At 40.5% G+C, this 16,721-nt stretch overlaps 1 protein-coding gene across 1 annotated transcript; it reads left to right on the forward strand.

Moving 5' to 3' along the window:
• The first annotated feature begins 11,751 nt into the window (after window positions 1-11,751).
• hpdb (4-hydroxyphenylpyruvate dioxygenase b) lies at window positions 11,752-16,163 on the forward strand. The gene is made up of 14 exons (XM_084439286.1): window positions 11,752-11,862; window positions 11,994-12,020; window positions 12,312-12,374; window positions 12,703-12,807; window positions 12,905-12,947; window positions 13,093-13,175; window positions 13,281-13,370; window positions 13,485-13,588; window positions 13,743-13,820; window positions 14,205-14,367; window positions 14,477-14,548; window positions 15,231-15,353; window positions 15,475-15,591; window positions 15,746-16,163. The coding sequence occupies exons 1-14, from the start codon at window positions 11,800-11,802 to the stop codon at window positions 15,854-15,856; spliced, it is 1,242 nt and encodes a 413-aa protein (XP_084295412.1). The 5' UTR covers window positions 11,752-11,799; the 3' UTR covers window positions 15,857-16,163.
• Window positions 16,164-16,721: the final 558 nt, after the last annotated feature.

The raw sequence follows: 16,721 nt of genomic DNA on the forward strand, positions 1-16,721 counted from the left end.
ATACCTATCTCCGACCTGTGTGCATTCGAGCTATATACCATTATATCACAGTTACCTAGTTATATCTAGTGCATTCGAGCAACTAGGGGCTGAGAAACATATCCGAATTTGCGACGAGGAAGTGCGAGTTCATGCGGTGTTTTATTTAATCATTCCTAGTAGCAAGTCGCAATTTGCCACCTCCCAGTAATAAACGAACGTACCATTAGGCTACAGTTGAAATCGAATCTCTACTGATTGGTATTTAAGGCATTCTGAACGGTATCAGAGGCCATTATGGCTACAAGAAACTGAATATTTCTCAAACTCTTGTCTACAATCACACAATCATTGGGCTTTAAAGCCAAACAAAGATGACAATTAAAGCACCTGTAATTTGAGCTAATGGGAAAGTGCAGGGTCTGTATGCATTACAACAGAAGGAGGGCCATTGGGTGGCCAATACACACATGGTAGTCTAGAGCCATTCGTTTCCCCTTCACCACTCCCTCTCATACAGGTCCATAGACGCATAACAAAAAACAACTATTTTAATGTAGTACCACTAATTATTTTAGTGGTTGTTAGACCCTAATCCAATGTATAAATGCATTAAAACCTTGATTTTTAGATTTAATAATGCCTCTACAGAAAAATAAAACCTGTTAAGAGAGCTGAGTTGACAAAAATATGCATGGACGTGATAGGATGAAGTTTGATCATAAAGAAGAGAGAGAAGGACATGGACTCAGACTTAAAGGCGTAGTAAAGATATTTACTATGGCAGGCCTCGGTCAGGGTACACAGATAAAACACACAATGGCAGCAGAGGTGTGCTGAGAGGAGCCACTTCTTCTAGGCTACTGTGAAGTCACAAGATGTAGGCACACACGGTAAACATCACATGGGTTTCATGTGATAAACATCACATGAGTTTCATATGGTATTGGACATTACATTAGGCTACATTACAGTCATTTAGCTGACACTCTAAAACAAGTGACTAAGAGCATAATCTAGTGCTGAAGGCAAAGTGCAAAAATAGCAAACTAAAACTATAATAGGGTGCGAGGGAGGGTCGTGGTACTACTTCTTGAAGAGGGGCTTGGTAAACATAAAAAAACTGAAAAACAGTCTGAGAACAGAAGTTATCCCCAATAGAATATGACCTTACTACTGGACCACTTGGATAGATCTTTAATGACTCAAAGGTGGCTCTTTAAGATATATATTTAAGAACTTCACGGACAGATTTAGGCCTATACGATGACAGAATCCCTGTTCTTGCTCTACCTGGAAGTGGCACGCCACTACAGTACGCAGATGTGACTGATTTGAACTGGTCAGCATTGTGTGTTGTTGACCAGGGGTGGATCAGTAGATGAGATGGGCCAGGGTCGTAGTATGTGCTGGTACAGACAGAGAGCCTTTTGTTTACTAAGGAGCAGCATTGGAGTGGTAATGTATTGGCCATTTGGTAAGTCTCAGGGCGGGAAATGCAGAAACATTCAGGCAGGCATCTCAATTATTCAGAGATGTTTTTGTTCGGGACCACGCCTTGTGTCTGGAGCCAAATTCAGATGGATCTGTTTACGTGAAGATAAGGATTTTGGCCAGCAGGACAAGTGCGTAGGAGGCTGTACCATTCGGACTTATACCCTTTCATGATGTTAACACACCAACCATACATTTAAGAACATACTAAATAGGCTACACTAAAGGGAGTTGTTACAGTAAATGTTAGTTTCTTATCAGGGCAACATGATAGTTTGTAATAGTTTCTTACATAACAGGCAATAGCCTAGTTGCTATAGTCGTCCTATTTTGTGATGCATGTTTCGATCTTGTTACAGGAAAGAACAATATTGTCATGTTGTTTCTCTCAAATAACATGTATTGAGAATATTGACTTTGTCTTCAGCAATGATACTCTGCTGGAATAACCTGGTGAGGGGTGCCAGTCTCATACCCCCATTAACAGAGAGTGGTGTGTATTCCTAGATCGTCAGACAAGAATGCAGGGCGTGACCCTTGACCTGAGAATGAGGAGACTAGTGTGTAGGACCTTTTGCCTTGACCTATAATCCCATATATGGCCTATGAAATGAAAGGTCATGTAAACTAAATGCATTGATGATTCAAGATTCAAGATCAGTTAATCGCCATGTATATGGTTTGCACATACTAGGAATTTGACTAGGGTAATGGTATATGCTGATGACCTGTAACCTGTTCCAAAATGTTTATTTCCTTAAAATGTAGGCTAATTCAGTGGAATGTGGCTTTATACCAAAACTTTGAAGAGAAAACTCATCTGTGAAGAATAAGAGAATAGTCCCTCCACATCCAACAACAACACTATACCAATAACTTTGTATACCAAACAACATTTAATTTGATCAATAACAATCAATAACAAGGGTTAAAAAAGGAGGAAGTATGCGAGTGTTTGGAGGTCAGTGTGGGTCATTTTATCAATGATAAGGGTTAAAAAAGGAGGAAGTACACGAGTGTTTGGAGGTCAGTGTGGGTCATTTTATCAATGATAAGGGTTAAAAAAGGAGGAAGTATGCGAGTGTTTGGAGGTCAGTGTGGGTCATTTTATCAATGATAAGGGTTAAAAAAGGAGGAAGTATGCGAGTGTTTGGAGGTCAGTGTGGGTCATTTTATCAATGATAAGGGTTAAAAAAAGGAGGAAGTATGCGAGTGTTTTGGAGGTCAGTGAGGTCAGTGTGGGTCAGACGGATGGACCGACAGGGTGCTTCAGGATGCTCCCATCCTGTGATGACCATGTGTCCTCAGTGAGCTTTCCTGTTGTTCAGATCCTGGCTTCTATCGATGCCTATACTTGCGTGGGCATGTGGAAACCCTGAAACTGGAAAGAATTTATATCTTAGGTGTGCAAAAAATGACTCGTATGGTACGGGCGAATAACTGTTAACTTTCAAAAGGGGTAAAGGCAAGACAAACGAGGCATTTCTAATCAGCACTGGTTTGGGTGGACATCATTAAGGCGCTTCCGGTGACAACGTGTTTTGGCTGGACCTGAATGTGCTGGGACCGTGGCCCTCCGGATTTGGATGCTCAGGGCTCATCCTCCCCTGGATACAAAGGTCCTCTTGACAAGCTTCTCTATCCCGCCCATTGTAAAAGGGTTGTCTCTGGGCACACAGCCTCAATGCCTGTTCCAGACCTAAATGCATCTCCTGTCATTCCCCAAACTCAGTGCCAGTTCAGCTGGATGCATTCAGGTGCTTAGATCCTGTAGGTCTATGTGAAAGTCATTCAACAGAAAACAAATATCCTAAATATGACAAATCAAACTGTTACTTTATTTTTTTTAACACCTCAATGATTACAGACCTAGAAGATGAAGATTTAATTATAATACATGGCTCAACTTTCCCCATCCCCCCTGTTTACTCTTTAGAGCTGGATTGGATGAGTTAGCCTCGTAAGACCAGTTCACATTCTGTTTCTCTCTGCTCCTAATGAAGGTCTCATAACAGAGGATTTTCAAGCAGAACAGAAGACCGATAACATTATAAAAATGAATAGCTATAGCCTAGCTAGCGGACTAGTAGATACCAATATTTGAACACCTGCCGCTTTCATTGGGGTTGAATAATTAATCTTCAAAAATCTTCAATTTTTTCACGACCATAGACCTGTCACATACCCCCACCCCCCCCCCCCCCCCCCACCCCCGACTCCTTTATTGCAGTTGTGACATGCTGATTCTGCCACCTGCTGTCCAAGAGAGAAACTGCAGGACTGATCACCGGTGTTCACAGTCTCTTCATCGCGCAGTTGTAGCGTGTATACCATGGAGGTATAATAGGTGTATACCAGATGGTGTATACCTCCATGTTGAGTCGCAGTGCCCGACTTTAATGGTGCATTCGTTTTTGGTCGGAAGTGGCAAGTCGCAAGTGGCAAAATACCTACCTCCGACCTGTGTGCATTCGAGCTATATACCATTATATCACAGTTACCTAGTTATATCTATATACCATTATATCACAGTTACCTAGTTATATCTATATACCATTATATCACAGTTACCTAGTTATATCTAGTGCATTCGAGCAACTGGGGGCTGAGAAACATATCCGAATTTGCGACGAGGAAGGGCGAGTTCATGCGGTGTTGTATTTAATCATTCCTAGTAGCAAGTCGCAATTTGCCACCTCCCAGTTATAAACGAACGCACCATTATTTAATCATTCCTAGTAGCAAGTCGCACTTTGCCACCTCCCAGTTATAAACGAACGCACCATAAATCACGCACGCGAGAAGAGCTCTTCTTGAATTTCCGGTTCAGGAATCGCATCATTCAAAGCGGTCAACTGAAATGTAATTGATCGTGACTGCCTGGTAGGTTTGTACTTATCCCTCACCAGCTAGATAGCTAAACACTAAGGTAACTTTAAATTAATTACGTTAGATAGCTAACGTTAATGCTAGTGCCGCAGCAGATATTTGCTAAATAACTTCAGCTATGTGTCCATTTTCGGCAGTTGTAACAACCCAGCTTATCTAGTTAGACTAACGTTAGCCTACCAGCTAACGTTAGTTAGCTAATGTTAGCTAAACTAATATTGATAACAGATCAACATGCTAGCGTTAACGTTACACTAGTCTTGCTCGCTAGCGAAATTAACTAATGTTAGCACTACCCTTAGCCAGTGTTGCACTAACATTGTAATATATATTGCTAATTTGCTAGCTATTTGTTTTCAAGCAGGAGAAGTCTTGTAGGCCAACCATGAGGAATTTGACGGCAGTGGTTTTGCTGGCATTGCTGCTGAGATCACCAGCTATGGAAGGTGTGTAACTTTAACTTAGTTAGCCAACAACCTACCTCTTGCATCAACCTCCTGACTGGGGCCAGGGCTGGGGGTCACAGGCTAGCTTGAAAACATTTGTTTTATTTCCTTAAACTCAGGATACTGACTTAACCTTTTTTTTTTCTTTCAGTTTCGTCCCCAGACTTCTGTTATAATGAGGATCATTGCAGTAAGTATGCCTATCATGTGTTTATGTGTATAGCTATTGTTGATTTCATTATCCATGACAAAGGTGACTCTAAGAACTGAAGATTAATGAAACCCAATGAAAGTTTCAGGTGTTCAAATATTGGTAGCTAGTCCACCAGCTAGCTAGCTATTCATTTTCATAACGTTATGAGTCTTCTGTTCTGCTTGACAGTCCTCTAGTGAGACGAGCAGAGAGAAACAGAATGTGAACTGGTGTCACGAGGCTAACTCATCAGATCCAGCTTTAAAGAGTCAGCACATATAGAGCGTGAAAGAGCCAAATTGGCATTTTGGAAGCTCACATTTTTGGTCTGAGGTCAAAAATAATAATAAAAAAAGTGATTCAAACATAATCAACAATCCTAAATAGTTTCTTACCCCTTTCAATCAAGTAGGCTACACTTTAGTTTTGTATTCATAGCCATTTGAAAAAACATTTTGTCCAGTGAGGTTGGGTGATATGGAACACATAGCCTACTGTAAACTGCCTTGTGCCATGAGGTTATTCATAATTTCCGGGGATCCTTTTTTGTTAGACCTGATGGAAACGTTTGTTCTGATGTGTTGCGTTGTGTATGTACAATCTGTTGCGAGTAATATGTGCAATGTGTTTTGTATGTGCAATATGTTGTGGACAACGTGTTGTGTGTAGTATATGTATGTGAGACGTGATGTGTTGTCCTCCTCTGGTTCTATGTATAGAGTTGATTTGTGCAGCAAACGAGTCCAAGACAAATTTCTCTACTCAGTACCCTACTCAGTTTGTGAGCACCAGAAACAGAACTAGAGGTTAAGACTCATCAGCGTTCTGTGTAGGAACTTCAATGATAAAATATTTTCCTCCTCTGGCAGTGTCATCCAAATCACTGAAATGTCTCTATAATTTACCACTGTATTTTTCATTCCTCCCCAAACTTTGGAAATTAATAATTATTGATAATGTTATCTTGGATGTATCTCTTTTGTTCCGTTTAGAGCCAATGGCATGGGGAGACACATTCCTTGCTTGTATGCCAGTGGTAAATGCCCATCACTCCCCTATAAACTTGGATTCTAAAATGATAAGAAATGAATCATTGGGGAACTTCAACTTCATAGGATACCAAATTGCCCAATATGACCCATGGATGATGGGAAACACACGTGATGCCAGTAAGAATTTAAGACAAGTCTTAACGCTAGGCCTATTGCAGAACATGATATAAGTATAGTATTTTGTTGAATCTTGTTTCATTATATTTATTTATTTATTTATAAAATATATAAACTGAATGAGCATTATAAAATAACATTTTGTACATCATTAATTGTGAGACGATGACATTGTTCATATTTAACAGTTGTTGTAAAGTTTCAAGATGGCATGAAGGTAGATGGGCCTCTCCTTGAGGGCTCATATAAAACATTAGAGATGAAATTCCATTGGGGGAACGAGGTACGGAATGGATCAGAACACACCTTCAACAGGAGGCAATTTCCTATGGAGGTACTAGAATTAAACAGTTACTTCACATGGTTTGATATTATGTTTCATCTTGTTAAACTGATTTGAGTCACATGACCTACTGCTGATCATGGATGTTTTTTTGTTTTTTTTTATACAGATTCAGATTCTGAGCATAAATTCTAAATACCCTAATAAGGAAACTGCTCTGCAACACCAAGATGGAACATCCATTATAGCTGTCTTCATTGATGTAAACTGAAATGTTTTTTCTTCTATGCAAATAGTATTTATTAGATTATATTGTGTCCTGACCAGCGGAATCAAAACGTTTATGACAGTACTGAATGCCCACATTATCTTCAATAGGGATGGGGCCATAGATTCTTGCATATTTTCTGATGTCTGACTTGTTGATTAATGCTAAATGTTGCCATGCATGTATTTTTTATACATTTTTGTCCACAATATTCCTCGCATTTTATTGACTGCTGTATTTATTGGATTATTTTTTCCAGGTTGGAGGAGCTGATAATCAAAATTTTGAGGAAATATGTGGAACAATTCCCATAATCGCATATCCAGGTCAATACAATGTTGTGTCAATTAGACTAGTAGATTAGTGAGAAGTTCCCATGAATTCAGGGACATGCATTTGGGATCATCTGTTGTACAGTACGGCGGAAGCTTTTTTTTAAGATTCAGTTTCTTATATTGATTACATTGATTAAGCCAGGTCAGTCACAATGAGAACAATGTATTTTTTCATTTGAGTCCATAGAGCTGCTGCATGTAGGCCTACACACATCACTGTAATATTGTTTGTAATATATCATTGTGTGTTCTTGTTTATGGTTTTTGTGGTGGTGGTTGATGTTTTGTGCAGGACAAACAAAATCCATCCAGCCAATTCCACTGCTTGAATTCCTCCCAAGACGCAACTTGACTCAGTTTTATCTCTACCGCGGTGGTCTGACAGTGCCCCCTTGTGCTCAGACTGTTCAATGGACCGTGTTTGAAGTGCCCATCCTCATTTCTCAAGCACAGGTATTTTAAATGGGTATTTGATGATGACTGTAACAGAGAGTCTACCAGCCAGGTAGATGAAAAAATCCCCAGCCACTCAGATTTTTCCCCAGACAAATTGCCATGATTAGAACTGACGTCAAAAGGGAAAAGTTAGGATTATAACTGGCCATACATGTGCAGAATAATGTAAATAAAAAAGACAGGATGCAGTTGTGGTTGTCAAATGGCTAGAGTTGGAGTGGTATATCCTAATAAGTTGTCAATATGCGTTTCCCATTTGGTTAAATAGCATCTTGCTAACCTAAGTAAGCAAGCTAAAAGACTAGACATAGCTAACTGGCTACCTTTCCAGGATATTCTTATTATTTAATATTAATAACTCAATCACTACTTGCTAATACTGGCTTCCTTGCCCCTTGTATCCAACATGGCAGTGTTATATGGTGACTCTTGAGGGCAGAAGTTAAAACGTGAGCGCTCCATCAGATTTGGTGGCGTATATTAGCACTCTTGGATTTTCAAATGAAAAGTGCATTATAAATTAAATGTATTATTATTATTCGTGGCATATAAATGGATACCAGTGAACCCATAAGAGCTGTTTTTGTCCCTCTCTTTTGTTTCAGTATCAGAGGTTTGTCTCAGGAGTCTTCTATTCTGATGAAGGTGAAGAACCAAAGAAATTACTTCAGGCCAACTTCCGGCACATTCATGCCACCTTTTCACGCAGGGTCATAGCATCCAGAGAGGCCACCATCATCACTGCATCTTCTGGTGTTGTATTTGCATGCAGCCCTCTACTCATTCTCATTCTTCTCATTCTGTTCCCTCTGTTCTTTGTAGCAGGCTATCTTCTACTTCTGTGGCTACATTCACACAGTTAACTTGAAGTATACTAGTGAATTTGGTTCTTTAATAAATGGTAATGGGGTCCAATTAAAACTGAATTGCAAGTGGATTGTTATTAAGGTTTCATTTTGGTTGAGTGGTATTCATATTAGATTATCGTATAGGCAGTGACAGTTGTTTATTTGATCAGTTATATTATTCTGATTGATTTGTGCCTTCGCCAATTGTAATGTCTACATTTGGGTCCTCATCAGGTTGCTTTGCCAATACATCCTGTAGTTTCAAATCAAAGATGTTACTCATCATCTGATTGATTCCCTACACAGACCATGAGGACTGCAGCTCATTCTCCCCCAAAATTCCAGTTGGTTTCATTGTCTTAACTAATCAAGACCTCAATTTGAAAGATTTATTTAAGTACGTAGTTAGTAGTGAGGTTAGGGCACATAACGGCTGATGTGGGTAGATATTTTATTTAGGTTACATTTAATATTGTTATACATCAATATACATTCTGTACTAAATGCACCCAGGTTGTTAATTTGCTCGCCACACCAAAGGAGAAACAAACAACAAAAGAACAGCTTGAAGTCTCTCCAAAGAGCACCTTAAATTAAAACTAATATTATGATTATTCATATTTTTATGACAACGCAAAATAGACCAATTAAGTACCATAAGACAGGTAAAAACCACTACAGATTTTCAGTTTAGATATGAACAGTATTTATGGGCGGTTCCTCAGTGACAAATGAATACATATTCAATATTTCAAATATCTGGCCCTAGGAATTATCATGACCTCCCTGTCAGCAATTAAATCAATAAAAGTCAACAGTTCAAGTTCCTGCTTCAGCTTTGGTGTGGAGAAGCTTTTTACGATGGATTGTGGGGCGAGCTGGAGGCAGAGGTCCACGGATTTTGCAGTGTCTTTTTCCCTGTGAGGTCAGAACATGGAAGTCTGGATCCTTCAACAGAAGCAAGGTGCTGTTGTCCATTGAGGGGCTTAAGGTCTCCGATTTAGAGCGAGGGCCAAGGACGATGGGGGCGCATGTCTGGGGTGTAATGGTTGTCATAGTTCGGCTCAATATTCTAGTCTTTCCAGGACCCAGAGCGGGAGGTGCTGGGATTCTCTGTCTCTTCTCTGATTGTCCTGCTTGATACACACGTGGGGGTGTATTGTGGGAATATATGTGTCTCAGCATCTTGAACTCTAATTCTGTCAGAGCCCGGTCAGTGTAAGCTTGCATTTCTATCCGCAGTTGGTCAATTTTCTCTTTAAATTCAGTCCTCATTGCTTCTTTACTGGCCTCAGTCTCTTTTTCAAAAATAACTAGGAGCTCCTTACCTCTTGCATCTGCCTCACCTTCGCACTCCTTTGCCAAAGTCTCAACTTTGTTCTCTGTGTCCTTGTTTTGGTTGGCATTTAGTGCCCTGTCCATCTTTGCCATCTCCAGCTCCCTGCTTTTGACCCTTTGCACAAGGTCCCGGATGCCATTCTTGGGGGCGTTCACGCCTTCCTGTGATTTGATCTGGCTACGAACCTGTTGGATAATAGAGTGCATCTTCACTGGCGTTGCCTTCTCTGCAGAGACGCAGTCCTCTACACCCTCCTCGCCGACCCCGTCAGCGTCGCTCTGCTGGGAGACGGGTTGAGACGGGCTCTGCGCTGTATCCGAGCAAAGAGCCTCCTCTCCCTGCTCGTCTCCGGGAGGCGACTCACCCAGTCGTCGAGGTGTTTTCTCTGTGGATGAATCGCTCATTTTTTTTGTCCTCCACCTCTCTGCTGTGTCTGTGCTCAACTCTAGTGTTTTGCTCCCCTGTACTCAGCACTTGCACTGAGCTAAACCTTGTGATTAGGAGGGTGCTAATGGCCTGGGGTGTTCTCCTTTCCCTCGGGGTGCTGCTTCTCAGGGGAGTACTTAACTTAGCACCGAGGTAGCAGCTGATATGGGTCGATGTTCTATTTAGGTTACATTTTAATATCGTTATACATCAACATACGTTCTGGGTTATTGGATTAAAACAATACGTTTGATTTGAAATGTTAAATACACCCAGATTGTTGTAGATACTTCATTTGCTTGCCACATCAGAGGCACTGAGCTCTAAGCCTTGTGACTAGTTCCCTTTTCCCTTGAGGATGCTGCTCCCAGGGAAGTAGGCCACACTACACTGTCATTTGCTTCACAATGAGATCTTACCTGAATCAAATGATCTGGAAGTTCATTTTTTGGCTAGGCCTTTGTGTTATAAAAAGAAAATTCTCTGCACATTTTGAGATTCCTGGAATTAAATCAAATGGTCTTATATGGGGGTTGGTACACAGTGATGGAGTTATTGGGACACGTCCATGTAGGACCAATAGTATTACTGTAATGGTTATAAGTATTAAGATCAAGAATCATCATCACAGTATGTAATCTGACGAATAATTTACACTCTCTAATTGCATCTCCTGACAGCAGAAGGTCTCACAGTGAGAAAAACAAAACCCTTTAGGGAGAGGGAACACAAAGGGAGGTGTGAAATGCTCATTAGCATGGTATTGGTCTGTGGTACTAAACAGATTTGACACTACTGTTCATAACAGGTGTATCTGTGCAACCCAATATTGGGATAGGCTGCATCTATTGGGCTACCTAGGTTTAGCAGAAAGTTTGTCTAAATGTTGTCAAATGCTGCTTATGTAATAACGTGGCATGTGATGAGTAGCCATGTGAAAAGTAGCCAACTATTCATGTTGCTGTTAACCCAGTTGGTGACTTGCTGTCCTGGTTAAAAGTCTTGCTATGTTGTGATAAACTGTGGTGAGGTTATATAACTCAAGCAAGGCGATTGAAATAGGATTAATGGTTTCTTTAAAACATTGCTGGCTCATCCATTGATTTGTGACCAGAACCGCTCCTCACAGCCTAAAAACGGAAAAATATGAGTAGGCTTAGCCACTGTGCCAAAGTAGCCTATAATTGGTCCCACCCCCCATATTTTTTTCATACGAGACAGACTACATCGATGAGCCAATAAGAAGCCTGCATAGCGAACCTCCTCTCGAGACTAAATGTAAACATATGTGTAGGCTAGTTTTCCCTAGATATACCAGATCGGTAGGTAAAGGCTATATGGCTTCCACTATGTCTTTTACTCTTGATTTGTAACTGAAACTACAAATAATAAACACATTTCTTCTCGTAAGCCTACATGAAACTATTTAACGCTAATGCTTCTTCAACGGCATTTATGAAAATTGTTAGAGAAAATAAATCCATGAATCGCGTGAACATACAATATCTTAAAAGCTAAACAATGATCTCAATAGCCGATCCAATATATTTTGTTTTTTATTCATTTTAACATCACAAGTAATCATTATGCAAATAATATTAAAGAATCGGCATTCTCCTCCTCCAAGAGGACCGGTGGGCGGGGTCGTGAGCTTCACTCAGATGGATGGTTTAAATGCTGGACAAATACTTACAGCTGGCCCGTTCAAGCTGTAGCAAGGCAAAAAGACACAATATGGTAAGAGAATGTTTCTTACTGAATACAATTCTTGAGTGCTTAGGCTACTAATAATTTACTGAAATTAGCCTCCAACAGATGTGACTTTCTGTATTTTCCATTATGTGTAAATGAGTTTTTTTTTTCTCTAGACTACGTACACTGATAAAGGTGAAAAGGTAGGCAACTTTCTTCATAAACGTCTTTCAAATATAAAGACAGCAAAAATATTGAGATGATGAAGTATTTAGTTCTTCATGATTAAAGTGAAACCTGATACCTGCTATAGGCCATTGCGTAAGGGAATGTACTGTATATGTAGCCTCATGTAATCTATTTTAGGTGCATGATCTTGTTTTCTTTAATAATTTACTTCTAAATTACTATTGTACAAATACATACATTTCAAAATGGCACAGCCTTACTATAGTTCCAAGTTCCATATCTCATCAAACTGCTTCTGTGTACAGCATGAGCAGGGCAGGTTCATCTGCTTTGACCACATCACATTCTGGGTTGGAAACGCCAAACAGGTAGGACCTTTTCCTGTTGTTCCCCGTTTTCCTCAGCTATAAGGACGTAGGAGTATTCACTGTGTGGATGGCTATTGGCTCTCCTAAGGGGTGGGGGGTAAGACATGAAACCCCAAACCACACCATGTTTCCAGTTCTAATGTGATCCATATTGAAGCACCAGCTCTTTCAATGTATCACCAGGAGATGGCGGTCCTCTCAAATCCAATGGACACACACTACTGTTAATTTCAACTGTGAAGGTTCTATGATATATGTACTTATTTCATGTTTTTTGTGCGATAAGATGTTTGTTGAGAGGCAAAATAGTTTCCCTCTGTCTCAATAGGCAGCGTCTTACTACTGCAACAAGCTAGGATTTGAATCATTGGCCTACCAGGGTTTGGAGACAGGCAGCCGGGATGTGGTGTCCCATGTGGTAAAACAAGGCAAGGTGAGCATTGCAACACCCAGCTAGAGGTCACTAAACTGATGTGGTGGAAGATCTTGTTTACCACACAGGGCAACATTTTGGTCATTGTCTTTCACAGATTATCTACGTGTTCTCCTCTGCCCTCAACCCTGGAAACAAAGGTATAGGCTACAGTATGTGTGAAAGTGACATGGATATTGTCCCACACCCGAATAGTTTAAATGTCCCACACCTGATTAGTTTAAATTAAACTTAACTACATTTAGTGAAACTTATTTTGACTAATTCCTGTTCTCATCTGCTCAGAAATGGGAGAGCACCTGGTGAAGCATGGGGATGGAGTCAAAGATATTGCGTTTACAGTGGAGAACTGTGATTTCCTTGTGCAGGTAACAAGACAGTAATCAGCCATCTATACCCTTTTGGACCAAAAGTAGACAAAGTTAAAAAAAAAAAAAGTCTCTGACTGTGTTTCTCTGGTCAATTATCTATAGAAAGCCAGAGAGCGCGGTGCTGTTATTGTGAAAGAGCCATACGTTCAGGAGGACAAATATGGCAGTGTCAAATTGGCTGTTCTCCAAACGGTAAGATTTAGAACATCATGATTTTGTCCTGAGATATTGTAAATGCATATAAACATGCCGACGCCTAAAAAAGTAAAGGAGAAAGTAAATGAGTATTCTTCTTAATCTGTACAGTATGGGGACACTACACACACGTTTGTGGAGAGAAGATCATACAACGGACTGTTCCTGCCGAGATTCCAGGCCCCTTTGTTCCGAGACCCCACGTTGGCCAAGCTGTGAGTAACGGTGATATCTGGGCCTACACGCGTAGGTAGGCAGAATGATGAGTCAGAGTTGAGAATGTCGGACATCTATATAGACACAGTTATGTTATCTTTATGTGTTTGGTCTTTTTCTATTGTAGCAATGATATACGTTTGGTCTTTGCAGGCCGTCTGGAAAACTGAACTTCATTGACCATGTTGTGGGGAATCAGCCGGACGATGCGATGGTTCCTGTGGTGGAGTGGTAAATCTTTGACCAGGCACAAGGATGCGTTATAAAACTCTCCATAAATACTGCCCTACACACAAACTCTCTTCTAGAAATTTCTCGAGCGAGAAGAAAACCCACCATAACTTAATTGCAGCCTAGAACACAACCCAGAAAAGCCAAAGGAGGCGTGAGTATTACGCAAGTATTACTTGGCCGACGTCAAGCGGTGCAATGACTTTGCAGTTTTTTGGAAGGGTCTCTCGTAAGCTCCACATCTGGAATGAGTTAGAGCACCACACGCCAGCATTGACATCAAAGGGAGGGGCAAAGCTATTCTCCAAATGAGCTGCCTCAGTGGGCGAGCCTACCAGGGAGGAGGAGGGTTCTCTCTCACCTGAGTCGGTTCTGTTTTCACAGGTATCAGCGGAACCTTCTCTTCCACCGGTTCTGGTCAGTGGACGATAAGCAGCTGCAGACTGACTTCAGTGCTCTGCGCTCCATCGTCGTGGCCAATTACGAAGAGTCAGTAAAGATGCCCATCAACGAGCCGGCCATAGGGAAACGCAAGTCCCAAATCCAGGCAAGTCATCTGTGGTCTTTACCGTCCACGTTGGAAAACACATTTATACAGTATGACGAACTGAAAAAACCTTCACCACTCTGATCACCTGACTTCTATGTATTAACAGGAGTATGTGGACTACTATGGTGGAGCAGGTGTCCAGCACATTGCCATGAACACATCAGATATCATCACTGCAGTAAGTTTGCATAAAGGCATTGTAAAGGACCATACATTCAACCAGCCTTTTTTGTGTCAGTTTTTCCTATTCAAGTGACTGATCTTATTTACCTTTATTTAATTCCCGGTTACACATTGAAATCTCTGCTGAACCAAATGATGCTGCAGCTATACACTCCATTACTACCTGTCTTCTAGGAATAAATAAATAGATAAATAAAAAGAGATAACTTCTTAAAGCTTAACAACACCAAAACTGAAATCCAATCCAACAAACTGAAATGAAAATTTAATGGGTGAGTGCTACTGCACTTAAAAAAAAAATATATATATATATATATATCTCCTGTACAGTATTTCAGTATTTTATTAAATTGTTGTATTTTACTTGATTTCTTATGTTTATCTTTTATTGTGTTTTATCTTCCATCTTATTTTTCCTGATTTTTGTTCATTTTGTCTATTTTTATGTGAAGCATACAGTACATGTACATTCTCTGTTGCACTTTGAGATGCATTTATTTGTATGAATGTTTTATTATTTTTATTGTCATTGCTATTATTATTATTATTCTAATTATTATTCTTATTATTGAGGGAAGGTCCCTCATTTTCAATGGTGCCGAGATAACAAATAAAGTGAAAACTGAAAAATCACTCTAAAAATAAATAATCTACATTGCCTGTGCATCCTCTTCCAGATCCGTAATCTGAAGGAGCGAGGGATGGACTTCATGTGTGTGCCGGACACATACTACCAACAGCTGAGAGAGAAACTCAAACTCTCCAAAGTCAAGATCACTGAAGACCTGGACATTCTGGAGGTAACAGGCCAAAAAACCCTGTATGACACAGGGCCGATTGTTTTCCATAAATATGCAGCTCAACATGACGAAGAGTGTCTACCAGCTTAATGTTCCTTTGCTGTTACTGTAATATTGACAGGAGCTGAAGATTTTGGTGGACTACGATGACAACGGCTACCTGCTCCAGATCTTCACTAAGCCAATGCAGGACCGCCCCACTGTGTTCCTGGAGGTGATCCAGAGGCACAACCATCAGGTGAGAAAGGCTGAGTCACACATAGGGCACTCCCAGGAGCCCCGGGGCCTTTGGGACTCTGGCGTTATGACAGCTCTGCCATAACCAGAGCCGTGGGTGAGTGTATTAACAGACAAGACTGAGAGGAAAACATGATTTCTCCATTTGTCCGCAGGGTTTTGGTGCAGGAAATTTCAAGTCTCTTTTCGAAGCCATCGAGGCAGACCAGAACGCCAGAGGGAACTTGACTATCCTGACCCCCAATGGAGTGAATACAAACATCTGATCCAGCACACACCTGCTACTTCTCTCCAACATTCCCTGAACACTCGTTAACTAATACCAAACTGATTTTATACATACATGATTTGATACTGTATTTATACAAAAGTATGAAACTCTGTGGCCCTATATCTTAACATACTGTACCTCTGAGAAAGCATGACCGACAGTTCCTGGAAGATGTAGGTTACAATTTACAAGATGCCCAATAACAATGCACAAAATATCATTTGATTTGTTGCATACTGAAGAAATATTTTTAAAAGCCATGAATTGTTTTCTCCAGTTGCTTTAGTACTCTTTACATGTTGGTTACTTCACTTAAGTGCATTCATTCTAACTGCATGCACTGTAATAAAAATATATTGTTGAATTGTGTGACTTTTCTGTGTAACAAAACAGCGATAGAGGAACTTTGAATCAATGCAGAGCTACAATTATAACATAAAACCAAAGAAACACAGCAACCACTCACGGTTCATACAAAAGTATTACCAAAATAACCAGTTGAAATGCTTGACACAAGCTGAATATATGTAATTAGCTCTCATTAATGAAAACATGTTACTTATGTACAGATTTGTGTCCAGGACTACAGCCCACAGTTGAAGTTGTAAGGCAAAGGCTTGTGGGTGAATCCAGCACTGGTGCAGGGGGCATGGCCAGGTCATGTCTTGTCTTGCGATACCAGGCAATCTGAGATCTCCGCCTTCCAAAAGATTGGCTGGTCACAAGACTACGCCTACTGCTTTGGATTGGTTCAAACCTGAACAAACCTACCCACTAAAGACTTCTTTGATTGATTGGATCGGTTCTGCAATGCAGGTTTTTTTTTAACTCAAATTGTTTCAACCCACTTTAAGCGATGA

The sequence above is a fragment of the Borostomias antarcticus genome (genome assembly GCF_949987555.1).
Source record: "Borostomias antarcticus genome assembly, chromosome: 6".
Lineage (NCBI taxonomy): Eukaryota > Metazoa > Chordata > Actinopteri > Stomiiformes > Stomiidae > Borostomias > Borostomias antarcticus.

Bases quoted from the DNA above. Each gene is read 5' to 3' on its own strand.
- hpdb (XM_084439286.1), top strand. From the start codon at position 11,800: ATGCTGGACAAATACTTACAGCTGGCCCGTTCAAGCTGTAGCAAGGCA. The intron at 12,808-12,904 runs GTGAGCATTGCA...TGTCTTTCACAG, and splicing joins ATGTGGTAAAACAAGGCAAG to ATTATCTACGTGTTCTCCTC. The intron at 12,948-13,092 runs GTATAGGCTACA...TCATCTGCTCAG, and splicing joins CCTCAACCCTGGAAACAAAG to AAATGGGAGAGCACCTGGTG.